This window comes from Arvicola amphibius, chromosome 5 (genome assembly GCF_903992535.2).
Source record: "Arvicola amphibius chromosome 5, mArvAmp1.2, whole genome shotgun sequence".
Lineage (NCBI taxonomy): Eukaryota > Metazoa > Chordata > Mammalia > Rodentia > Cricetidae > Arvicola > Arvicola amphibius.
Genome location: NC_052051.1, coordinates 98,989,522 through 99,016,798, shown reverse-complemented (window position 1 = coordinate 99,016,798; position 27,277 = coordinate 98,989,522). Strand labels below are relative to the sequence as shown.

The 27,277-nt window shown below is 43.8% G+C and overlaps 1 protein-coding gene across 4 annotated transcripts in view; it reads left to right on the top strand.

Annotated features, from left to right (window-relative positions):
• Positions 1-27,277, top strand: part of Garem1 (GRB2 associated regulator of MAPK1 subtype 1) — a 175,085-nt gene that overhangs the window by 127,375 nt on the left and 20,433 nt on the right. For 2 of the 4 annotated variants that reach the window (XM_038330689.1, XM_038330688.1), the window contains exons 3-4: positions 2,454-2,584; positions 21,417-22,589. In XM_038330689.1, coding sequence (XP_038186617.1) covers positions 2,454-2,584; positions 21,417-22,589 — 1,304 coding nt within the window. Of the gene's footprint in view, positions 1-2,453; positions 2,654-21,416; positions 22,590-27,277 lie in introns of those variants that run through there. The other 2 variants (XM_038330691.2, XM_038330690.2) reach the window with 2 other exon arrangements.

Here is a 27,277-nt window from a genome sequence, read left to right as displayed (position 1 = left end):
AAACAATGGGGAGACAAGCGCGGGCAAGGCTCTGATGCTTAAATGCTAAGTTATACTTGAGAAGATTAATCATATAAAATCATAGGCACCATAGAAGAATGACTCCAGAGTGCCCAAAGAACAAGAGCCATGGTGGGAGAGAAATGGATGGGAGGAAGTTGTACGATAAAACCAAGAGCTAGATGTGTGGCTCGGCAGAGGAGCTCTTGCCTGGCATGCACACACACTAGATCCAGTTCCCAAAACCTTCAGGAAGGAAGAAAAGACTGGGGATAGTGTTCTACAGAGAGCACTTGCCTAGCACAGGACCTGGGATTAATTCCCAGAAACACAAACACACAAGCCTTATACAAAACACAGTATCAGGTATCATGGTAAGCAGGGAGGGAGGGAGATAAAAGGAAGGAAGGAAGGAAGGAAGGAAAGAAGGAAGGAAGGAAGGAAATACTAATTGTAAGCCTTGTTATTTGATGAACAGAAAATGGTCTACTCTGTCAAGGTATAAAACATACATTGGATTTAAGAGATTTAGTGCAAGTACTAGGGAGATGGCTCAGTTGGTAAAGTGCTTAGAGGACCTGAATTCAATCCCAGAACCCACACAAAAAGACTGGATAAAATGGGGCGTGTTTCTAATGCCAGTGCTGGGAAGCAGAGACAAGGGCTTGCTGGGCGCCTGGTGAGCCCGAGCCCCAGGTTACTACGAAAATTCCTGTGTCAAATAAGGTAGAGGGCACCAGAAGACACCTGAGGTTGTCTTCTGTCCTACACACACACACACCATGAACATGTATCACAAAAGGAACAGGAAATAACTTTGATTTTATTCAGTCCGTCTGCTGACTTAAATGAAATCTACTGTTAAAATTGATTTCACCTTTTCCTTTTTGCTTTTTGTTAGTGTGGCTACTAGAAAAATACACATAACTCAGTTTGAGCAGCTGCTAGCTACTTAATGAGTGTTTAGGATGCATACAAGTCCCACCTCAGCTTAGGAAAAGCCTCCTAAAACACTGACCACAAATTAAACTCTAATGACAGACTTGAGCAGGTGACATTTCAGACTTTCATGAAACTGTTTCTTGATAGATAGTTTGACTCACCTTCAGCTTCCAAATCTTTAATTTCTTATTCCTATAATAAATTACAAAACATAAATCACCACTGCAGGTAGTTGAGAATGTTGGCAAGTACCTGAAGTCTCTGTCAGATATTCTCTAGATCACAGGCAAATGTATGTATGTGTATATATATTCTAACTCGCCCGGACAGCTGCTTTGGTCCCGTCACTCATCCCGTAACACAGAGAGATTGTCTATCTCAGCTGGAATGTATCAAATCTATTTCTTGGCTAGGCTGGCTCCTGAAAAGTAATATTTGAGCTTGTCTAGAGCATCCAAGTGATGTGTTTTAAGTAGGCCTCTCTCCTTTATAGCTTTTGAACTAATTCCCTCCAGAGTCAAAATTTCCTCCAAGTCAGAGCCATTGATCCCACTACATCTTCACTGTCTCTCTGCCTTTCTACCAGGAGCTTTGGTATCTTTCCCAACCCACAAGTTGGTGAGCAGGCTTTGGGTTCCCCTTTGCGTATCTCCCAAGTCCTTCCTCCTGCCTCACTTCCCATATGCACTGGCAGTTTCACAGTGGTGGCAGAATCTAAGACTAAGTCTCTTCCCGTCTCGTGCCGGTGTCCCTGACCTTGCCTTGTGTCTCTGGCTTCCCTTTAATTCTCAGCTGGGAACCTCCAGTGTTGATTTTATGCTGCTCAGCAGGCACACTGTGTCCCCAATGGGCACTTGACAATCTTCTCTCTTTAAACCTCCATCACTCTCTTCCACCTCACTGTCAGCGGATACCTTCTCTCCAGCTCTAACTGGAAACCTTGAATCGGGAAAGGGAGCTAAGTCCAGGTCACACTGCTGCTGAAGGTGGGTTGCCCGTGGCGACTCCTCCGTCTGGTATCAGATGCTGTCTCTGAGCTACACCCCAGCCCTGATTTTATTCTGTCGTAAATACTAACTTCAAAAGATTTGTTCTGCCATGGTACAGGGCCTCAGTTTTAGAAAGTAATATCAATAGTTATTAAAACAAAATGGCAAGAAAGTTTAGTGCTGAAAAACTGAGCCACTGTTTATAGCAGACTATGTTTTCCCTCGGAGGTCTAAAGACATGCAAGCATCCATCCACTATAATTTTAGAGCCCTGATAACGAACCCTGAATCTGAACAGAAAAAGATGAAATGCAATTTGTTCTCATTTTCACACTGATTTTTGAAAATTGTATAGATTCTAGTTTAACCAAACCTTCAGGGGTGCTCATCCTTTTTTAACATGGTAATGAATAGCAATCTACAACAGAGAAGAGCTTCCGTGAAGGAAGAGGCTGTTGTCGCCACGGTGACGGCTGTCCAGCATAAACATCTTACTTCTCTTCTGCTTGTCGTGTGTTTTAGGACAGTTCAAGCTGCTGGAACAAGACCGGGACATAAAGGAGCCGGTGCAATATTTCAACAGCGTGGAGGAGGTGGCCAAAGCATTTCCTGAGCGTGTGTACGTCATGGAGGAAATTACATTCAACGTGAAGGTAGCTCCGAAGAACCAGATGTTTACCCCTCACTGAGACGCTGTCGCTTTCAAGTGTGTAATACACAAGGTGTGCACATCTGTGCCTCCTAGACACATTCCATCCTCTCAGGGGGTGAATGTTAGCATCTGGAACACTGCAGGTGGTAGCGACGACCCCACGCCTATCCACACACTGTATTTATTACCACAGTCTTTTATTCGATCTTAAAATTGTCGATTTCAGAAGTAACATCGCTGTATCTATTTTTCTCATGCCCGAGACAAATATCAACACAAAGCAATTTAAAGAAAGGTGATTTCTTTTGGCTCACATCTTTGAGGGGACAGTCCCATCAGTGAGGGGACACCGTGGCAGCAGGAAGGAGTTCAAGGCCCTGGCCTCACTATGTCACCGTCAGGATGCAGAGCAAAGAGTTCCCATGCTCAGCTCACTTTCTTCTTTTTCTTCAGTCTGGGATTCCAGCCCATGGATTAGCCAGTTAATCTGACCTAGAAAATCCCTCACAGACAAGCCTGGAGTCTTGTCTCCTGTCATGTTCATAGTCAATATTGAGCATCACAATTCCTAAGCAAATAAAAGATGCTTTTATCTTGAACTTCATCCTCCGATCTCCAACAGCTGTTTCACCAGGGCCTCTGCTAAGTTGGATTTTCCACTCTTAGAAGCAAAAGGCCTGTGATGAACCAAATATCATCATTTCGTTTTTTTAAGAAGAAATCAAGGAGGAACGAGAGAGCTCACAGGCACACGCCCAGTGCTGCCTGTTGTTCTCAAAGGGATGGTGCACTTCCATATATGGGCAAGCTCCTCTGACCAGACTGGCTAGGGGAGCAGGGCCCTCGCATGGGTTCCAATTGTACTGTTCACACGCCTGCTTCATTTTGTCATCGACACCCACAGTCACCCTCAAACACCTTCAGGTGTCTATGTTGAAAGGATTTCCTGTTTACCCTCTTTTACATAGGAAGTCAACTAAGTCAGATTCTATGAGCAGGTCAAATGTTAGGAGTCAGCATACCTGTTTCTTAGAACAACAGGCTACATGAGGTATTGGCCCAAGACGGCATCCGTGCCTCTGGGTTAGTCGCTCCACCTACACTCCTCAGGAAACACAGGACCAGGTGGTTCCCAAACATGTGCCCATGACGATGGCAAAGGCACGCCGTTCTTCCCCACTTCTGAAGGACAGTCACTATGGTCTGCTTTCGATAGTTTTATTATTCGAGTTACGGAGATTTTATGCTATGTGAAATCTTCTACTGAATGTTTTACTTATATGCAAAGGTCTGGTTTTTGTTTTGGGGGTTCTTTTTTAATTCCTCCAGTGCCCCGGTGTATCAGCCATCAGTAGAGCAAGCCTTCATTTCCATGTGCATGAGAGCATATTCTTTGTTTTTAAACTTACTAAGTTCCATTAATTCATAAAATATTGAATCTAGGTTTTTTAAGTCAAAACCATCCTTTTAAAACTTTTATTTAAAATTAGCTAAATGAAAAACATAAAAAATCAAGCTAATACTTTTAAATTCTTTTCTAAAAGTAATTTATCTCCTAACTGGTGACAAGTCAGGCATAAAATCTTTTATGGCTTTTAAGATTAATATTCTATTTTTGGTTACATATTGCTCATGTAAAATTTTCTGAGACATGATCTCTTTGTGTAGCCCTAATTAGTCTAGAACTCACTATGTAGTTCAATCTGGATCTTGAACTCACAGAGATCCTCCTGCCTGGGATTTAATGCATACACCACCATACCCTGCCTCATGTGCAATACAGGCTGGGGAGACGGCTAAGTCAGTAATATGCTTGCTGTGTAGGCAGAACCTGAGTTTGATCCCCAGCATCCATATAAAAGCTTAACGTGGCCATGCATGCCAGTAACTCCAGTGCTGGAGAGACAGGCAGGAGGATTTCTGCGTTTGCTGGCCAGCCTGCCTAGTCACTGGGTAACTTCCATGTTCATTGAGAGATCCCGGCTTAAACAATAAGGCAGAGAGTGATAGAGAAAGATGATCAGTGTTGACCTCTTACACACACACACACACACATACACACACACTCACACAAGTAAACATAAACATACACAACACAACAAAAAGATACGTATGTGTAATAGAGATGCCACTTACAAGTTTGAGGGCACAGACTAGTTTAGGAAATGTGAGCTCAGAACACCGAGAGCTAAGTGGGTTTTGACTGAGTTCCAAGCTGTGCAAACATCGGTATTTGATAACTTACAGAGTTGTGTAATACTTACAGAGTTGTTTAATACTTTCAGAGTTTTAAGAGCCATCAATCAAGTTTGCATTAGTCATTGAAATGTTCAAAGAGCCATTGGTAGGAAAATTTTTGGAAATTTGTGTAATGAAGTACAGAACTCCGTATGCTTACTGCATGTGTATCCGGGCAGGTGAATGAACTGGGACACTCTCAGGAATGTTGGCTGCTGCTGGCACTGAAGTCCAGCACTGGGAAGCACGGCCTTTAACAAACAGTGTACGTGATATTGGTGTTGGGTGCAGAGGTGGGCAGGACAGAATGCCATGTTTGGTTATTGCATCCCCTGGAGAAAGAACAAAATGAAAAATAGCACTATATAGGCTCAGATAGAAAATGTTTCCCAAGAGGCAGAGTTTGGGGGCAGGGTTGTTTTTCAATAAATTTAAAACTACATAGAAAAAATGTCACCCTTTATTTTCCAGTTCAGAAATGGCATAGGTACTAGGAAGATGGCTCAGTGGCTAAAGCACTTGCTGGAGTTCAGATCCCTAGAACCTCCATAAATGTCAGGAGGGCTTAGTAGCCCACCTGTGGTTCTAGCCTTGGAAGGCAGAGGCAGTTGATCCCTGATTATCAAAGACTAGTCATATCAGTGAGCTCTGTGTTTGACTGAGAGTTCCTGGCTCAGTGAACAGGTAGAAGGATGGTCGTGGATGATTCTTAACATTAAACTCAGGCCTCCACATGCACATATGCATTCATGTGTGTGCTTACATTCACATACATGAAATAGAAAAGGAATGGCCTAAACTAGGCCAATAAGATACACTATTGAAATTTTTTGTAGTTATGAATTCATGAGTAATTTTATAATTGTCCAAAGACATACATATTTACATACATAAATAAATATGCATTTTATAGAGTCCAAAATGGAAATGAATTGTAATAATTTGAAGTAATAACAAATATATTGACATAATAGCAACTCAGGGTTGGAAATATATCTCAGTTGTAAAGTCTTGCCTAGCATGTGTTAGACTCTAAATTTACTCCTCAACACTACAAAAATAATAAATCATAAGAACAGCAACCTTAGTTCTGTCTTCTGTCTAAGACTATAGTAAAATTTTAATTAAGTACAGTGGATAGTATCATATCTATCTACACTTACTTAGAATGAAGTGTCCGTTTCATTTTATGCTCAATACCGGTCTCAGATGCAGCCCTGGCCGGCCTCGAGCTCACAGCACTCCTCCCTCCCCAGCTGCCTGGGACTGGGACTGCAGGTGTGCTGCCACACTCGCCAAGCGGTTCTCCTAGCCTAACATTAACAAGGAAAACTTGTCTTTAAAAGGTACCTCGGTACATTTCAAATCATTGACCTGATTGCCCCATCATTAGTGAACTGCACAAAATGAGTTCCTATGTAGTTTTTAACTGGTTAACTGGCAAATGTATTTTGAAGTCCTAGTGTCTGTCCAGAACTGTATGCAGGTGCCCATCTTCAGGGACACAGCCTAGTGGAGAGGAAGACAATAAATAAACAAATGTTTATCCTAACTCCAAGTGGAAATATGGTATGTAACTGCTCCACGGATTTCAAACTTGGAGAAAGGTTGAAGCTGGGGTGTACGTATATAGCCCCTCACCTTTAGAGGATATTTGAAACCCTGAGTCTAGTTTCACTGACCTGCAATAACTGCTCTCATTGGCGGGCGATTTTGTTCCTGGGCACATTGGCAGTGTCTTTAGGTAACTTTGTCATGATCATGGGATGGAGGAAGTCCTGGCCCCCAGTGTGTGGGGCCGGGGTGCTCCTGGGCATTCAGAGTGCACAGCAATGAAGAGCTGTCCATTCCAAAACAGCATTAGGACCCAGGCTAAGAAAACACAACCCAGAGAACAGAGGGCAGAGGGCTCAGGCCTGGGGCCTGAAGCACCGCAGCATCCAGAGAGTAGGGTGAGGAGAAAGAACTGAGCTCCAAATGAGGTCAGTGCCAGAAGGGGACTTGCAATGTCCTCAAAGCCCCATTTCCAGGACAAATGACAACTGAACCATACAAAAGCTGACATAGTTGTGCATGCCTATCATCCTAGATCAGGAGAGGTGGAGGCAGGATAATCAGAAGTTCAAGATTATGCTCAGTTGCTTAGTAATAAAAGTTCAAGGTCAGCCTAGGCTACTTGAGACCCTGTCTCGAAAACAAAAGAACCAAATTATTCAGTGTTTTTAGAACAGCGTTTCCCCACCTTCCTTCATCACATTTTCCCTATCCTTCAGTTTTTGGTTTCCATGAAAATTTTTATTATTATTTGTATATATGTGTGTGCACATACCCAAGGAAACCAGAAATGAGAGTCTAACCCTCAGGAGCCAGAGTTACAAGAGATCGTAAGCTGGTAGTGGTGGGTTCTGAGAACCAAGTCCAGGTCCTCTGGAAAGCACCAAGGGCTCCAAATGGCCAAGCCATCCATCTCTCTAACCTCTCCGCTGTCTTTCAAAACAGCCACACTGGCTGCTAGACAGATGGCTCAGCAACTAAGAGTGCATACTGCTTCTGAGGAGGACCCAAATTAAGTTCCAGTCAACCACACCCGGCAGCTCAGAGCTCCTGAACTCTAGCTCTAACATCAAGAATCATCTCCTGGCCTCTGTGGGCTTCTGCCTTCACACACGCACACACAGACACACACACTGGCCTCTGTGGGCTTCTGCCTTCACACACGCACACACAGACACACACACTGGCCTCTGTGGGCTTCTGCCTTCACACACGCACACACAGACACACACACTGGCCTCTGTGGGCTTCTGCCTTCACACACGCACACACAGACACACACACTGGCCTCTGTGGGCTTCTGCCTTCACACACGCACACACAGACACACACACAGGCCTCTGTGGGCTTCTGCCTTCACACACACACACACACACACACACAGGCCTCTGTGGACTTCTGCCTTCACACACACACACACACACACACACACACACACAGACACACACAGGCCTCTGTGGGCTTCTGCCTTCACATACACATGTATGCACGTGCATGCACTCACACACACATACATACACACACAGAGAGGCCTCTGTGGACTTCTGGCTTCAAACACACACACACATATACACACAGACACACACACTGGCCTCTGTGGGCTTCTGCCTTCACACACACACACACACACACACACACACACACACACACACCTAAAAATAAATAAATTGGTTGGAGAGATGACTCAAAGGTTAAGAGCACTGCCTGATCTTCTAGAGGTCCTGAGTTCAATTCCCAGCAACCACATGGTGATTCACAACCATCTGTAATGAGATCTGGTGCCCTCTTCTGGTGTTCAGGCATACATGCAGGCAGAACACTATATACATAATGAATAAATAAATCTTAGAGAAAAAAAAGTTTCTATTTTAGCCAGGTGATGGTGGCACATGCCTTTAATTCTAGCACTCGAGAGGCAGAGGCAGACGGATCTCTGTGAGTTCGAGGTCAGCTTGGTATACAGAGCGAGTTCCAGGACAGGCACCAAAGCTACACTGAGAAAGCCTGCCTCAAAAAAAAAAAAAAAAAAGAAAAGAAAAGAAAAAAAAGAAAGAAAGAAAGAAAAAGAAAAACAATCTTTTTTTAACCAGCTGCATAACTGTGTTCAGCCCATGTGTCTCTCTTTAACTAAAGCCACCGTGACCTGAAGACCTGTGAAGCACTGGGTTTAGAGCTGAGTTCAGCCTCACCCACAGATAGTGTAACCACATTCACATTGCAGAACCCCGGGAACTCCCAGCATCTTCACCTGCGCAATAGTGATACTGCCCGCCTCGGACCTGTGTTGTAAGAATTACACAAAGCCATGCAGTCCAGTCCTGTTTAAGTATCTAGTGTGGGGTTAGTGAGCCATGGGCTACGGACACACCCATGTTTCCATATGTGTTTTGGTATCGTATGGAGTGCAGCCCTATTTGCGTGTTGGCTGTGGCTTCTTTCACCCAGCAGCCATGCGATAGAGACCCTGTGGCTCCCAAAGCCCATATGGAGAAGCTTCGGTTCCTGTTGCAGAACTCTCAGTCATACTAAATTATCTCTCATTTTAGAAGAATTGCCCAGCACATCACTTCACTTCCACTTTATTTAATACTTCAGAGCCATTGTCTTCATTAAGCACGCCATATCGAGAAGCTAGTTTTTGTCACTGATTCAAAATTACCCCTTTATTCCAATATCTTTAGGAGACATTACACTAATAGCTAGTGAATTATTTGAAATGTCTTCAGCCTTTCAAACTCAGCCCAGTGCTGATAGGAAATTTTCCCACACATACATTCTTGCCATCAAAATAATGACTAACCAATTAGGTTTTAATTCGCATTCTGTCCTCGTTGCTGCATCTGGAGAAGGGTGGGGACGAAAGGCAGCTTGGACTTGGCATTGGTTCTGAGCTGTTCTGTCTTCACTGCTGCCCCCAAAAGCTTTAAAATTACTTCCTTCCAGACTAAGAGGGCCCCGCTGCAAACTGGACGTTATCTTACGGCTTTTAGTTCCGGCCTGGGAGGTCTGGCTTTCAGCTGTCTCCGCAGACATTTCCCCAGAGGCAAAATGACAAGTTTGCATTACCTCAAATAAGGAAAGTGAGCCACGCAGCCATGTGACACTTTGGTCAGATGTGGACAGTAACTCCCTGTCCTTGCCCAGACCTCATAGAAGGAACTTCTGATGATGGCATTTAGGATGTGCTCTATCAAAGGTGTCTTAGTTAGGGTTTCTGTTGCTGTGGTGAGTTGTCGTGATCAAAAGCAGCTTGAGCTATCCAGCTGCCAAGCAGAGAAGTAGTCAGTACTCCTACTGACTGTAAAGCCCATGAGCCGTAACAACAGCCAACCTGGCAGAAGGTCCACGGTGCTATAATAGTGGCACATATACTCTTGGGGATGACTACGAGTTATCTAAATGAACTTAAGATCCTCTCAATGGGATGGAGGGAACTTATTGCTTGGTTCTGTAAAACTAGCCAACAGTTCATAGCAAGAGAGATCCTAGACCTTAAAGGAGAAATCTACACTACCATTTTCCAAAGTCAGTGTAGTTTTTAACTATATTCTTTATACTTACACTTATATTCACAGATAGGTATAGCTCTCGTCCCTCAGAAAAGGAGATTTTTTTTTTTTTAGCAGAATGAGGCTATTACAGAGATCCATAATATCAGAATAAGAGATCAAGGAATGTCTAGCACCAACTGGTACATCTACAACACAATCCTTATACCTAAGCCTCATTTCTTGATAGTGATTAATGTACTCAAGAATCAAATTTTAGAATACTGTAAACAATTCAATAAGGTGAGGAGTTTGAGTTTTTGTAGGCATAGTTTTAGGCCTGAAGGGGTCTTTATATATCCCCTAAGTCTTCTTCCCTTGACCAAATATAAAAACTAAGAAGCAAATGCCTTAGTTGACTTCAGTGACTAAAACAGTCAGCAGCATCTAGAATGGATTCCAGGTCCCGCAGCCCAACCCAGCCACCTCTGTGCTCTGCCTCATTCTGTCTGTGTGTCTGTCTGTCTGGCAGGACTTGATAGTGATCTGAGCATACTCTCCATTGTCCCAGTAGCTTGTGCAGTTGATCCATTTTCTTTTCGGCTGATAACTTAGTATCTCACGGTCCCATCTAAGTCATGTGGCACCCCTGTGCCTGTTAGAACACCTGCCTCAATACTCCCTTTTCCAGTTTTACTTCCCGTCTCTGATCTGCTGGGCTGGGAATTGGGAACTACAATGGATAGATAGTGTTTGGATTAGCACAGAAGACCACACTGGCTTTTCTACCAAACCTCACAGAGTGACACACCTTTCTGGTGGTCACTGAGATCCTCCTCAGCACACAGCCTTGTTCTTCGCTCCATGCCACCAAGGTTAGAAAGGATTGATGGCTACACATTCGATGTAGGTTTTGCAGGTGGAGAGGGAAGATTCTAAAGTAACAGTAAATTTTAAACATAGCCAAGTTTTGTTTGCTTGTTTAAAAAAAAAAAATCACAGGGTTTCCTTAGCATGAGTCAGATGTCATCTATTGTCAAGACTCATGGAGGATGATACACTGGGTACAATTATGGGCTTGCTTATTTTAGTGTTTGATGCTTTTTCTGTTTGCTGAGCCTTTGTGAACATCTCCGGGGAACTGCCAAGTTGGCAAGCTGTCTGCCATGCCGTCACCACTAAGCCAGTGCCATTGTGCTTGCCGTCCCTCGCCTAGTTCTTGTTAGATACACACGCACATGCACATACACACATACACAAACCTCTCCCTCTCTCATACACACACATATATACACACACATATACACACACACACCTCTCTCTCTCTCTCTCTCTCTCTCTCACACACACACACACACACACAGGAGTGACACTCACCTTAACTCTTAAAGCACTAATTGTTGCCGTTTTCCCAAACACAGCTGGATTTGTGGTTTTAGATATCAAACACTGTGCATTTAATCTACACATATTTATGAGATCAGTTATTGTTATTGAGAATTGGAATTTTTTCGTTTTACCACAGTGTTCACTTTATTGAAACAAAGGAAGGACTTTTCTTCATAAACACAACTTCAAAGGACCCATCTCCATTGTCTCTCTTAGATCTTCATCAGAGACTGCAAGTTAAAGTGACCTTCTTCTAGGGATGCTGCCTTAGTTCTTCTGTTTTATCGTTTGGTTATTAGAGATACATTGCCTACTGCAGAGAGAGAATATGTATGTGTGTCTGTGCCCGTGTGCACACTTTACTTCAGTGGTTTAGAGTGATGGCAGTGGGGGTATTAATTCTGAGTGGCATTGTGAGCAGTAAAAGCCTGATCATTTCCTGGATTAGACCTATTAGAGTTGTTTAGATAACACACTTTGAATTACTTCCTCTCAGGAAACATTGAAGCTGGAAATGTTAACCAGGCTCACATACCAAAGCACTTAGACAGAGCACGTTGTTTCTTTTGCAGTAAAAAAGAAAGAGAAAAAAAGGAAAGAAAACCTAAAAAGATGTCAGGCTCAGTGGCCAGAGGAAGAACGTTGCTCTCTGAGATTCCTCCTCTGTCCCAGACAGTGACCACAGATCTACTAGGGTCGTAACGCATGCAGGACTAATTGCCAGCATTCATGATGGCTTCAGAGTTGGAGCACAGACTGCAGCCCGTAGTCCCATGCGTTATGCAGCTTCTGTGTGAAAGGGGCTGCCTTGCTGACTACACAGACACAGAGGAGGCGGAGGTGTTGAGTGTGCCCAGATGGTGACATTTGCTAAGGAGAGCTCTGCTCTGTTTGGTCTGTACACGTCCTGTCTGCCCCATGTCTTGGACTCTCACTGACATCGGCTTTCAATGTATTCATGGCGGGCACCTCTCACGCTGTAATTTCTTCATTCTAGAAAGTGTGTGTTTATAAAGGTAAGGTAGGGAAAAGTAGAAGCAACAAATTAATTGCCTAGGTAGGAACACATGCTTTACAGACTGGGTGGGGGTGGGGTGGGGTGGGGTAGGGTGGGGTTGGTTCCTTGAAGAGTGCTGGCCTAGCAAGCACAAAGTACTGGGTTCAGTCCTCAGCACTGTGGTGGGGGAGGGGAGATAGAGAAAGTTTTTTTTTTTATTATTTCTTCACATTTAAGGAACATTACTGGTTCCCTGAATACTAGCCGAAGATGGTTTGTAGAGAAACAGATGTAGAGAGACACTCAAAATCCTGAGCACCGCATCTTCAGAACCCCTGAGTTTTTCACAAGACTAAGAAGGAAGCGTAGCGAGTAAGCTGAGAACTTCGCACACCAGTCTGTTCTAAATCAGGAAGTTTTGACTCATTTCCTCTGGGATATGTCTGTGACGACACATTGGGCTCCATTCTGACATTAAGCTGTATTCCAAGGTAATACATTCGATAACAACTTGAGCTCTCCTCAACGCAGACAACGCTTTGAGGTAGTGATTTGGGCTTGAAAACATAGTGGGTGAAAACTCGCCCATGTGAAAACACAGGGCTACAGAAGGTGACTGCGATACCGAAGAAGTCAAGTGTTCTTAAAGAAAGGAGCGGTGTTGCTGCCTTTGTGGACTGAGTGCCTCCCCATGCCAAGAACTATGGTAGCTGTTTATAGGTGTGCCTTTAGCCAACAGAATAAATACAGGTGAAAGAAGGGGCACTGAAAAGGTGAACACTTGGTCTAAAGCCCCTTCCTGTTTCAGGCAGGGTTCAGACTCCAGCCTGTGGTTTCATCATGTGTTAACCAGTAGAATTGTACCAATCAAATCCCAAAGGCCATGGCCTCTTCCATGATTGGTGAAAGAACACTAAACGGTATTTTAGAGTTTGTGGATCATGTAACTGCCTGCAAATACTCAACGCTGCCTTTGTCAGGACAAAGCAGCCATGGACTAGATGTGAACGGATTTGTGTGACAGTGTCTTCAGACAGTCAGATTGTAGGCCGGATTTCCACCATGAACAGTAGTCTGCTGACCGTGGGTCTGCATATATGGTTGTAGATGCTGGCTGAAATTAAAACCATAGATATATACTAAAAGTTCAAATGAATAGTGGAGGTTTCTTGAGACCAAAGTCAAGGAAACAAGATGACTGAATTCCCGAAGCTGCAGATCCTGAAGAAAAAGAAAATTGAGGCTAGAAATGTGTCTCAGGGAGTTAGGTGTGTGCTGTGCATCCACGAGGAACTGAACTTGATCCCTAGCACTCAGGCTAAAAGCCAGGTGTGACCGCACATGCTGTACCCCAAGCTCTGGGATGACAGACACGAAGATCCCTGGGGCTTGCTGGCTGCCAGCCGAGTCTACTTGGTGAGCCTTGGCTATCAATGAGAATCCCTTTCTACAATACAGGAGGGGTGCTCCGAAGAAACAGCGTCCGAGGTTGGCCTCTGGTCTCCACACATGCACCCACACACGCAAGTGCACTCATGGACATACACACATGCACCTGTACATGAGCACAGTTGTAGCAAAACCACATCAGGTGTCAGCAGGCACTCAGTGTTGGACTCATAGGAACGGTCATATGCAGCTTCTTAAACAGTCAGAAATTATTTCAAATAAATATTCTTACCCCTACTCTGCTGTAGAAGCTAAGAATCCATCTAGGGCAGGTGGGTAAATACTGACTGAAAGAAAACAGATACTAGTCTTTAAAACTTAATAATACTTCCGTGAGTCACCCCAAATGGACTTTAAACCCCCGCGTGAAGCACCATTAAAATAAGATTGTGTTGGCATCATGTACTTAGAATGACTCCTCTAGAAAAATCTGCTTCACCATGGAAACACCGGAGCTGTTTGTTTTTTATAGTACTAATGTTGATTGACAAATTGCTTATTCTAGCGATTAAAATTGCATAGAGATGACTTGTAATGATAAGAAGTTATTTTATTTGCAGAGCTGTCTCTGACTAGTTTTTCTCAATGCGCACTGGCACTTGCTACTCGGGAAGCAGTTTAACATCGTCAATCACTTCAGGCAGACACTCTTCATTGGCAAAGAAAAAGTTGAGTCTCATGAATGCGAAGCCTGATACCCAGACCTAATAGAGACAGACTAATAAAACTGTAGGCCATTCTCCCCTGTAGCTAAAGTCTATACACCGTAGAGCAAACACTGTCGAAGAGAATTGTGCGGTCTTGTCGCAGGTGCACCATGATCGTGCGTAAATTATTTCAAGCATGTAGTCATTTTAGAATCTGAGAATCTACTGCTAGGATTATAAAGTACTGCACTGAAGTAAAAGAAAGAACCATGACCATATTACTGGATAGTGAAATAGCAATCAATTTAAAAATTAATTTCCTTGTAGAAACTTTTAGAAAACCGAAGTTGGAAAATTACTTAGAGGTGTGGCGAAGGCTCTCTTGGGCCAGTGTGTTTCTCGTAGTTGTGTACGGAAATGCTGAGTGCACTCATGTGAAACTCAGAGGCATAGAATGCTCACTGCCCCCACCACCATGTCGTTGGTAAAAATTGAAAAGTGGAAGATAATTTGTTTCATCAGGTATATAAATGATCTCAACTTCCAAGGGAATTTTGGGCTAGAGAGAGATGACTCAGATGTTGAGAGCACTTGCTGCTCTTCCACAGGATCCCAGCCCATTGGGGGACTGACAGGCACCCGGAACTCCTGCAACACCCTCTTCTGGCCTCTGCACACACACATACGCATTTGTGCATAATTTACAAATAGACGCACATAATAAAAACAAAAATCTTTTTTAAAAAATAATTCTGTAAGTTTCTACATAGTGAGACACAGAAAATAGCACCAAAATATATGCCAGCCAACTATTAGCAATTAATTGATTTGTTTTTTATTTCTCTTTATTCCCCTCTAAAACAGTCTTTCAGCCTTTCTTGTCTTCCGGGTGAATGACTGAGGTACAGCTCGGTGGATGAGCACTTACCTGGTTACCCGGGTTAGAGCCCTGCACAGCAGAGAGAGTGTGGAAAGGAGGCTGAATGTTTCATTTGGGTGTGTCTAATAGTTCATGCCTAGATTCCAGTGATAGCTTGGAATATTAAATCATGAACATCATGGGGTACAGAATTGATATATACATCTGTTGGGTGTGATTAATCCTGATCTTTCAGGCAAAGTTAGTCCAGTTTCTTCAGTGTATTGCTCCTTTTTCCTCCTTGCCGTTATAATCAATCTAGAGCAGGGGCTCTCAACCTTCCCAATGCTGCCGCCCTTTAATGCAATTTCTCATGTTGTGGTGACCCCAACCATAAAATTATCTCCATTGCTACTTCATAATTGTAATTTGCTACCATTATAAATTGTAATGTAAATATTTTTGGAGATAGAAGTTTGCCAAAGGGGTTGCAACCCAAAGGTTGAGAACCACTGTTCTGGAGGAAGATGTTTAACTATACATATGACATGGGTTTTTTTTTTTAAGTATCTTTATTTATTTTTTGACAATTTCATACCTGTATATAATGTGCTAGTACCTTCTCTCATCTCCCTCCCACACCCTCTTGGACCCCTTCAGCTTCCTAAGAAGTGTCCTCTTACTTTTATATTTGTCTATTCGCTGATGAGCGTGGATGTGGAGTTTCTACTGGCTTGAGGGCAGCTTACCAATGGCTACACCACTGGAGAAAATTTCTCTTCCTCTCAGCATCTGTTAACCAGCAGTAGCTCCTTGGACGAGTTGCTCTTTATTCAAGCTTTTCTGAGTTTATCACCCGTAAATAACTGAGAGGTGGTGATGACAAAATCAAGATTTCTCCATTCCCACCATTCCTCCACATTTGTTGGCTTTCCCCCCATCCTGTTTGTTTATGGTTTTTGTTGTCAGTATAAATTCTGTCCTATTTTATTGGGTAGATTGATTGTGTTGCTTAATTTATTATGTTACATTTATTGTGATTCTTAATTTCTCCCAGATTTTGTCAGTGGGAAGTAAGTCAGGCCATCTCCTGTTCTCTGGACATATCCTCATCATCTTATAAGTACTCTGTTTCCTGGCACTATGGGGTGTCCCACACTTATTCTTCACCCCCAGTTTACCCTAGAGTCGTTATTTCCTCAGAGAATCCTGGGTTGTGGGTTTTGGATATAAGGAAAGAGAATGACAGAGAGAGAGGGAGAGGGAGAGGGAGAGGGAGGGAGAAAGGGAGGGAGGGAGGGAGGGAGAGACTGGATATGTGTGCCATTGTGTGTATGTGTCTGTCTGTATGTGTGTATGTATGCATGTATGTATGTATGAGTGTCTGTGTGTTCTTTTGTCGGAGGCTTTATAGGTATATGTCTTCTGATAACTTCAATTCTTAACCAGCCTGCAAGGAGTTCTTTTTCATTCTTCCTGCTTTTCATGATGTTATTTCTACCTCTTCTTCCATAGCAACACTGTGCAGGTTTAGCCTTTTAAGTTTTTATTACATTATTACAAATAACATTAAGTTATTTGTATGTGTGTATAGACAGTGCATGTGTGGAACTCAGAAGGAAGCATGCAGGGGTCACTTCTCTCCTTCCACCGCATGGGTCCCTGGAATCAAACTCAGGTCATCAGGCTTAATAGCAGGTACCTTAACTCACTGAGGCATATCACTGATCCAAAACTCCGTGACTCCAAACATCCACACACTCATTTATTTTTTTCTACAGTGCACATGAAGTCAACTCAGTTGGATTCTACTCCGCTTCTCTGCTGTGAAGAACAGAATTTTCTAAAGGAAACACAGTATTTCTTAGCTGGTTTGAATGCGTAGCATCTATAGGTCGAAACTTGGCAAGGCTGTCCCAGCTGTTGCTTTCGCCAGCTTCCCTCTATCCTAATCCTCCCCATCCCCTCTTGAAAAGTAACTCATTTTATTGTTTTTATTTTCTTTGTGTTTCTTCTTTTTTAAAAACAAAAATAAATAAATAAATGAATAAGCAGAAAATATAAGCACCATTTTCTAGGCAAAAGAGAATGTTCTCCACAATCCTTTGCATCATCTCTGTTCTTTCATTGAACTTTACTGGACTCGCTGCAATCAGCAGAGGGTACTTTTGCTCTGTTTGGGGGACTTAAAGCAGGCCATGTGCATCTCCTGTGCTGTGAGCCACTTTCTAGTTTTGAATGACAGCAGGCCGGCACTGGGCAGCTAATCCCAGGAGCCCTGGCAGCCACTCCTGCTGTTCAATTTACAGCCCCTACCTAGAGCTTTTCCAGCTGCTGACGCCAGCTGTTTTGTTCAGCAGTTTCGCCTTTGTAGTGCTCACCTTCCTTAGCTTCTTCGTCTTGGCACTGGCCTCAGCCTTGTTTCAGGTCTTTGGAGTCCCCCTTCCCTGTCTGTTGTCTGGGACTACAGGAGTGGCCCGTTTGTTCTATCACAAGCTTCGTCTTGGTCTACCCACGATAAAGGACAATGAAGGAGGCAATGAAGCCTCCAAAAGAAACTGTTGAGATCTCGACTGCAACCCACGGCCTGTCGGCGGTGGAGAGCAGTGTGGAAGGGAGAGGTCTCCCTAACTGACCCCGGGAGATTGAGCAGGGCTGTTTACACATCCAGTCACACATGTGTGCAGCCTTCTGTTTGCTAACCACAGCGTTTCTGCACAGTCATGCCAGTCTGCACAGGCGTCATCTGCGAGGAGTCATGGGTGTGGGCACCGGGAACGGCTATCACAGTAGAAATATCATCTTCTAGGGTCACTAGTGTGTGGAGTAACGACTAAAACAGCCCGCTGACTTTTCCCTTAGAAAAGAAACGTGGTTTCTGCAGTGGCCAGAGCAACTCGGTCTGGATTAGATTCTCCAGTTGGCCATGGCCATATTGAACATATATGTCATATACTTTGATGATATCTCGCCATTCTCTCTTGTCCCCCTAGCACTGTACTGTTTCTTTGTGACAAGTCCCCCTTCTACTCTGATGATCTGTTGCATTTAGTGATGGGTGCCTGCTTGAGCACAGGTGATACGATTTACTTGAGCAAAGGCAACTAGCTCGTGACCTCACCACTGAGCACCCTGACCCCTTCCCCCCCCCCCCCCGCAATCTTTTAACTGCTCTTCCGAGAGGGATAAGGCTATAGGTGTCCCTCCCTCATCCCTAAGGGAAGGGTGATGAGCCCCGTCTTGAACAGCTCTCGTGCAGGTAAACACTGTTATAAGTTCATGAATGTTAGAATCAGGTCATGGCCTCCTCACCCTCCAGTTCTTACTGTTTCTCCACCTCACTCTGGACCAGAGTGTTGACTGAAGTGATACAGACGCCCATTTAAGGCCGAGCATCCAACAGTTACTTATTCTCAGCACTTGACAAGTTATAATTCTCTATACTAGCTGGTGTCCATTGCAAACAGAAATCTCCCTGACCAAGACTGATGCCACACTAATCTATGGATATGAATGTAAATATTGGCAGAGAAGTTTGACACCCTGTTCCTTTAGCAAAACAGCAGCAACACACACACACACACACACACACACACACACACACATATCACCCCAGGACCACAACTCTTGAAGTGAGGCCAGCTCACTTCTAACTCACAACTAACGGGTGACAGCTTCAGTGGGGATTTTTGAGTCAGAATACCAAAGAGATTTGTTATCGAATGTAATGAAGTGATTGCAAAGATACAGGAAGTTAAACAGTGTAACTATGGTAGGATGAATAACTATGATATATGTCCTCAAAATAGATATGTGTTCACTAACCTTTAAGTACTTGTTTTGTGAATTTTAACACATATTAAAGATGGCATTTCAGCTATGATAAAATATTATTTAGGAAATATTCTAGACACTCTATTAACTTTAAAAATAATCCACCAAAGAGGATTCAGTTAAATAAATTTAGTAGTAAATGAAACCATCCACATGCTGGCCAGCAGTGTTGGTAATTACACTAGCAACTCCCAACTTGAGTGCGATTGAAATTTTGAACTGGGTAGTCTTTTCTAAGGGGCAGGGCAACAGGCTGCCCTATGTATTGTTCATGCTTAGGAGTACCCTGGTCTGTGCCCAGAGATATGAAAAGCAGCTCCCCTCATCATGGCAACAAAGATGTCTCCAGAAATTGCCATCTGTCTCCCGGGAAGGTTGTAAAAACACCCTGGTTTAAAACCATTGGTCTCTGTCTTTTCAGCTAGAAGCATAGCACCCCAGAATAAATCACAAAAGATAATACTGGAAATACTGTCTATATGTTTTTATAAAAAAGAGAAAAAATTCATTTAAAGAAGCCACAAAATTAAAACTGAGGAACAGTCAAAACTATGTAGTATGAAATCCATTGATTTTACATAAAAAAAGAATCTCTAAGAAGAGACCTAAAGAGTCAGGCATGGTGGCAAATGCCTTTAATCTTAGCAATAGGGAGTCAGAGGCAGGTGAATCTCTGTGAGTTTGAGGTCAACCTCGTCTACAAAGTGAGTTTCAGGACAGCCAGGGCTGTTACACAGAGAAACCCTATCTCGAAAAAGAGAGAGACCCAAAGAGATGAGTTAATACCTCAAGCATCAACTTACTAATAGTCAAAGCTCTTAACACAAAACCTGAATAAGTAAACTAAGGATGCAGGCTTTTCTTTCAGCTTGGTGATGTGTAAGTACAGCATGAATGAAAAGCAAAGGTCCCGTTTCACCTCAGATTCACATAGCTGTGGCCCCCACAGTTCTGATTCTGTTGCTGCTTCCTATGGAAATCATTGAACTGTAAAAGTTTACATTGCAGTACTATTTATAATTGCTAAATGTCGGGGAAAAGTACCACTTTTCTAACAAAAAGGAACTGGTCAAAACAAAGTAAAGCCCATCTTTTTGTAATAAATAAATGTATTAAATGACAGTTATTACTAGTGAAGTATGCACACAGGAAAATGGGGAGATTTCAATTAGAAACTCAAGAGGGTGGCTTTACATATCCCTGAGATAACTAATACATACCATTTCTTATTTCTATTTATGTAAGATTTTTGACAGATGATATGAAGTAAGAAAGTAATATAGGTTTGTGTTAATTTTATGCCTTATATTTCTTCCAATAACTATGAATGCCTTGCATAATAATCTTTTTTAATGGAGAAATAAAGCATTTTAAGGATCTGGGGTATAGCTTGGTGGTAGACCAGTTGTCTAGCTTGCTCAAAGCCCAGGTTCAATATCTAGTAAAACACACAAATTTTTGTAATCCTTTGTCTCAGTTCCAAATTTTAAAAATGTATTTATTAGGAGATTGTTAACAGGTAAACTTTAATAAAATTTTAAATACCAAAAAGAAATTTTTCTACAGTGTTTATGGAAATGTTATTTATAGTGGCAAAAAATAATGTTAATATTCCAAAATAATTATCCATCAAGTAGACCTCTCTCTGTCTATAGGGGTAAAGCTGTTTTAATAATCCAATATAAAATTGGGGTGGCTGGCATGTGCCTTTAATCAGGGCACATGCGAGCTAGAGGCAGAAGGTAGCCCCAGCTGCCTGGTCAATTTGAGGCCAGCCCCAGCTGTGTAAGGCCACATTTCAAAAAGACCAAGGTAAAAAAACAATGATAAACTAAATTAAAGCCTAAATTAATGTTATCTTACATCAAGCCTGTGTTTTCAACTGAGGGGTATTGGTAGTTAGTGACTGTTGGAGGAGGGGAAGTTATCTTTCTTCAGGCGTATGGCCACTGATAAACCATCCATGATCCAGTAACTAGCCCCACACCCATTAACATGAGTGAAGCCCAGTTAACTCAGTGGGCTATTTAAAATTGTTAAAAGACAAGAAAGTAGGAGAGAACATACTGGGAAGAAGAGCAATTTGAGAGGGGCAGGGCTGAGAGGAGAAAACAGAGAAGACTCTGCTCGAGATGCATTGTAGATGTGTGTGTCAAGTTGTCAGAATAAATAAAATGCTAGCTTAGAACAAGAAAGTTTTCAGCAACATTTACTCCAGTTCCTCTCCAAAATAAACATATGCGACAAATAAGAAAAAAATGGCTGTTGTCAGCCGTGTCAATAAAACCAAACCATCCGCATTTAGAATTAAAGTGAAGCATATAGTTCGCCTGTGTGTGTGTCCTCACTAACATGGAACTCGGTTTATCATGTCGTAGGTTGCGTCCGGCGAATGCAATGAAGACACCGAAGTTTACAACATCACCCTGTGTACTGGGGACGAGCTTACCCTAATGGGGCAGGCAGAAATCCTTTATGCAAAGACCTTCAAGGAGAAGTCACGACTCAACACAATTTTCAAAAAGATTGGGAAACTCAACTCCATCAGCAAGCTGGGGAAAGGCAAAATGCCCTGCCTCATCTGCATGAACCACCGGACCAATGAAAGTATCAGCCTTCCATTCCAATGCAAGGGCAGGTTTAGCACCCGAAGTCCGCTGGAGCTTCAGATGCAGGAAGGGGAACACACTATCCGAAACATCGTGGAGAAGACGAGGCTCCCCGTGAATGTGACAGTGCCCAGTCCTCCACCCAGAAACCCCTATGACCTTCACTTCATCAGAGAGGGACACCGCTACAAGTTCGTTAACATCCAGACCAAGACGGTGGTGGTGTGCTGTGTGCTCCGGAACAACAAGATCCTGCCCATGCACTTCCCTTTGCACTTGACTGTCCCCAAGTTCAGCCTACCGGAGCACCTAGTGAAGGGAGAGGTGTGGCCGGAAACCCTAGTCCATCACTGGCTGGGCATCTGCCAAGAGCAGTTTGACATCGATGAGTATTCGCGGGCTGTGCGCGACGTGAAAACAGACTGGAATGAGGATTGCAAGAGCCCCAAAAAGGGCCGTTGCTCTGGCCACAACCATTTACCCAACTCCCTCAGCTATGCCCGTGATGAGCTCACCCAGTCCTTCCACCGACTCTCAGTCTGCGTATATGGCAACAATCTTCATGGCAACAGTGAAGTGAACCTCCATGGCTGCAGGGACCTTGGGGGAGAATGGGCCCCCTTTCCCCATGACATCCTTCCCTATCAAGACTCTGGCGACAGCGGGAGTGACTACCTTTTCCCAGAAGCTAGTGAGGAGTCGGTGGGTGTCCCAGGGAAAGCAGACGTTCCCTATGAAGAGCTGTGGCTGGAGGAAGGCAAGCCTAGCCACCAGCCTCTCACTCGCTCTCTCAGTGAGAAGAGCAGGTGTGACCCCGTGAGAGGCTCCACGCGGTCCAAATGTGCAACTTCTTCTCTCCCTTCCCCTGCGACCCTGGGAGCCACAATGAAGTCGTCAGAAATCGCCCTACCTCCACCTCCAGTGCCTCCCAAATCTGAAGCTGTAAGTCACTTCTGGGTGTGAATGGTGTGCCTGTCTTTCTTCTGTCTACATCAGCTCATTTATTTTCTTTAAGAAAGTTCCCGATTCAGGGTCATCAGAATGAATAAGTGCACTTGATTTGGAGTGAAGTAAGGGTGCCCAGCTCCTTCAGTGGGCAGGTGATAGGCCTGTTCTGTGCTGGGTGGGAAACTCTGAGAGCTTCTAATGGTGGATCTTTAAGCTTGACTTGCTATTGCCTAGAAAACAAATTACAGGGATGAGACAGGGGACTCTAGGTGACCAGGAAAGGGACAGTCATAATAGGTATAAATGACAATGTCTAAACTGTAGCAGCTGTCAGTGATAGGTGACCTGAAGACATGAGGTTTGGAATATGGTTTGTAGGCAGACCAGCAATATTCACAGACAAAGTGTGTATGGAGAGAAGAGGGAAGAGGAAGCCAGAGAAATGGCATCGTTCACCTACTGAGACAATGCTGTGTCTGAGACAGCACACCCTCTGTGCTTGAGATGGGAAGCAAAAGAAGCAGGAGACCTCAGTATCTTCAATAATGCCCTCATGTCCCTGAGTTATACTGAGATCATAGTGGGGGGTGGGGGTTCAGGTACACACGCACTGCAGAACCAGGTACCCTATAGTTTTATTTATATTAGAGGATAATTCGGAGCTTGGCGAGGTGCCTATGGAGTTTCAGTGTAAAAAGCTTGGTTAACGGCTGGAGTGGTTATTTCAATGCTGGAGCCCACGTTTACCATGCATGTGGCCTGGTGTGGAAGGTCCTTCTGTCTATGTGTTGCTTTTATTGGTTAATAAATAAAGAAACTGCTTTGGCCTATAGCAGGCAGAACTTAGCTAGAAGGGGAAAACTAAACTGAATGCTGGGAGAAAGAAGGTGGAGTCAGGAGAAGCCATGTAGCCCTACCGGAGACAGACGCCAGAATTTTACCCAGTAAGCCACATTATCTTGGCAATACACAGATTAATAGAAATGGGTTAAATTAATATGTAAGAGCTAGCCAGTAAGAAATTAGAGCTAACAGGCCAAGCAGTGATTCAAATAATATAGTTTCTACAACAGTGGCCGATGGCTTAATCCCCAGCAGCCCCCAAATCCAAAGTCAGGACACAGGAGGAAGGACCTTTCTCTTGTCTTTTGACCACCTTCCTTGGTTGAGAATCCCTTTCTGTCTGGAAGAGAAAGCCACAGAGGCACCAATGATCACTCTCTCCATTTATTTGACATCTGCTACAATGGTTCTTTTTTCTATCTAGCATTCAGCATCCCTTTTTACAGGAGGGAAGACTCAAAGGTTAAGAGCAGTTGCTGGTCTTGCACAGGACCCGAATTCAGTTCCCGGCACCAATGTCAGGCAGCTCACAATGCCTGTAACTCTAGCTCCAGAGGATCTAACACCTTTTTTGGCCTATGTGGGTATGTGCATACATGCGCACACACGCACATGCACACACACACACACACACACACACACAAAATAATCTTTTTTGGTTTTTAAATATTTTTTTAAAACAGAGAAATGGAAAGGCAGCCCTCCCACACACTTCCCCCATTAACTAACTGGTCTTTGGACGCCTCACTGAGACCCTAGAGTTGTAGCAAATCCACCTTCAAACCTGTGAAGTTACTCGGAGCGCTGCTAGAAACACAGATATCAGGAAGAGCAGCACTGTGGGCCTGGCACTGTTCAGTTGTAGAAGAGGTAGCAAGTGCAAAGAGATGCTGAAGTCCAAGTTAAAGGATGAGGAATAGTCAAGAAACAGAAAGCATATGAGGCAGTTCAGAGCACAGAGAGGAACTGCTGGTGGGAGGCGAATGAGCGAAGCCTTAGGAGAGAGAATGGCATTTTCAATGGGATCAAAAATATGCAGGAACTAGGAAAGCAGAGGAGGCAGGTGGTGGTGGCTGTGGTAGCAGCCTACACCTTTAATCCCAGCACTCAGAAGGCAGAGGCAGAGGAGGGTGAATCTCTGAGTTTGAGGCCAGCCTGGTCTACAGACCAAGTTGTAGGATAGCCAAAGTTACATATAGAAACCTTATCTCGATAAAAAAAAAAAACCCAAAAGATAAAAAGAGAAGAGAAGAGAAATTGGGGGAGGGGCATTCCAGAGAAAGAGGATGTAGATCCAGAGATGGCCTAAGTGCACAGGTTCTGTGGGAGTGCATGAAGGGCAGTCAGAAAGCCGGAGCAGGGTGTGGACAGCCTGGGGATTGGCAGGAGTTCATCCCAGACATCTGACCGGCTGCCCACAAAGATCCTGGCTGTTAGAGAGGTGTCTTAGACAGGATTCCCTTTCGGCTTCCCAGATACCGCAAGACTGGACTGTGCTGTGCTTCTACACAACCTTCCAAAGTACTCCAGGCACAGTGCAGAGAAATACCTGTATTCAATAGGAGATCCTAGAATTTTTGCAGAATTCTGGGTGACTTGAAGTCCTCAACCATTAAACCTTATATTCATGTCCCTAAGGATATTCAATAAATAAATACAACAAGTACAGGGCACCCTTCCTAGCAAACACTAGACACCTTTAATGACGTCAGACCTCAGCAATATGTCTGACGTGACTTCATGATCAACATTGATCTGTATCAGGAACACAACTACCCGAGTTTTTCCTATTGAACTTTGATCCTGCCTACTTGCGGTGGTCCAAATGTTTGTTGACTGACTGGTGTGCTCATCGAGGCAATCACACCCAGGGTCACTTATGCAACCAAATCTAGAGATTGGAAACTAGCATCACTTGGTTTTTGTTGTTGTTGCTGTTTTGTGGCTGGTGACAGATGAACAGGAATGTCAATGTTAAGAAGTCCCATCATGACAATGACTCATGCCTTGCCTACTAAAGATTGAGAGCTTTTTAGGGGGTGAGGGGGATTAATGTTGTTTTGTGTTATTGCATGTTTCAGTGTATTGCCCCAAAATCCTGTCCTTCTTGTGATCAGCTTTGGTTATCTCAGAATTTCTTCATCCCTGATTGATGAATTCTTTTCCCAGGTGTTCGTGGAGAGAAGTGCCTTAGAGGTTATTTGGCACATCCCTGAGGTTGGGTGGGTTCCAAGGGTCTTTTGGCAAGAATATAGGTCAGTTTGCAAGATTGCATTGACTGTGGTGGGCACCAAGACTGCCTTTCTTCAAAGGTCACTGTCGCGTGGCTGAGGTCGCTGAGGGCAGCAGACAAGACATTTTTCATTTGCTGTACACAGTTCTTAAAGCGCACTTTTTGTTTTGTCAATCTGTGGTGAGTCACTTGCATAAGATTTAGCCGCATTTTTATAATGATTTAAACCTCTTGATGGTACTTACAATAACTTGACAAAGAAAATGACTGAGCTGTCATCCTGTCTTGACCTTGGGTCTAAAAGAAAAACATCAGACTTAAATTTGAAACCAAAAGCAAATGCCATGGAGAAAGACCTAGGCCTCTAGTCCGTGCTGTAATTTCTCATGACACAAGAAACTCCTCTCAGCATGCCCAGTGTTTATAAAACACGATAAACATACAGGGTGTGTTATAAACACCTGAAAATCATTTACTTTATAAGGAAAGGCTAGATATTTTAACTGAAGCCATTTTTTTTATTGGTTCTGTGACCATGAAATGAATTTTCCATTTTTAGTATGTGTGGGGAAACCAGAGACTGTCATGACTGTTAGATGTGGCTTCAGCTTATAATTTCCAAACAAGAACTTTAATGGGGTATAAATTCAAGTGCTCCCATAGAGTGAACTCAGAGTTCTGCCTTGGGTATTTGGAGTTTTGGGAGAGAGGTGGCCTTGTTTCCAGCGCCCACCCCACCCAATCCCTGAAGTCACTGTAACAAAACCCATGTGGTGGAAGCTGCCTGTGGGAAGTGTTATCTGGATTAATGGTAGGGACTGCCGCAGAGTGAGAAGGTGTGGCAACTGATGAACTCCAGCAGGGAAAGTATGTAGCAACTACCAGGTTGTCGCCAGGCAGGAAGCAGAGAGAGTGATAAGAAGTACCCACCTCCCATTATCAATGCCTTCCAACTGAGCTCTGCCTCCTGAGCGTTCCATAGCATTCCACAACAGCTCCACCAGCTGGAGACCAAATATTCAAACACATGTTCCTTTGGGAGACACATCTCACTTAAACCATAACCAAAGCCAGCAGAACTAGGAAGTTGACCGTCCCCTGCAGGAACTGCTTGAGCGGTAGACCAGCCAACAAAAGAGTATGTGCACAAAAAGGAGGCGAGCTGTCCTGTTACTGCCGCTGCGGTGCCTGTCTGCTCGTCCTTCCCAGATGCCTACCCGTTGCTGCTGGGTTGTGCATTGTGCTCTCTCTAGTGGACTCTGATGGCCTTTGTTCCTTTGTGTGAAACTTAGAATTACACCGTCATCATGCCGCCTCTCGGGAAAGACAGTTTCCCAGGGGTTTTTAACAACATGCTACCACTCGCCTCTCTGGAATAGGAGAGCACTCCTCTTGACAGATGTGTCTTAGGGAAAAGCAAAAGGAACTGATGTCTAGGGAGAAGGGACTCGGCCACTTTACAGCAGAGCCCAAGTTAAGGAACATGTCAAGCTCCCTGGCAGGCCATTGCCACTCGCAGGCTTTGTTAGGTGGGCAGGCGAGATGTGCTTGCCACCAGGCCTGACAACTTGAGCTCAGTAGCTGTGTCAGGAGGACACAGCTAATA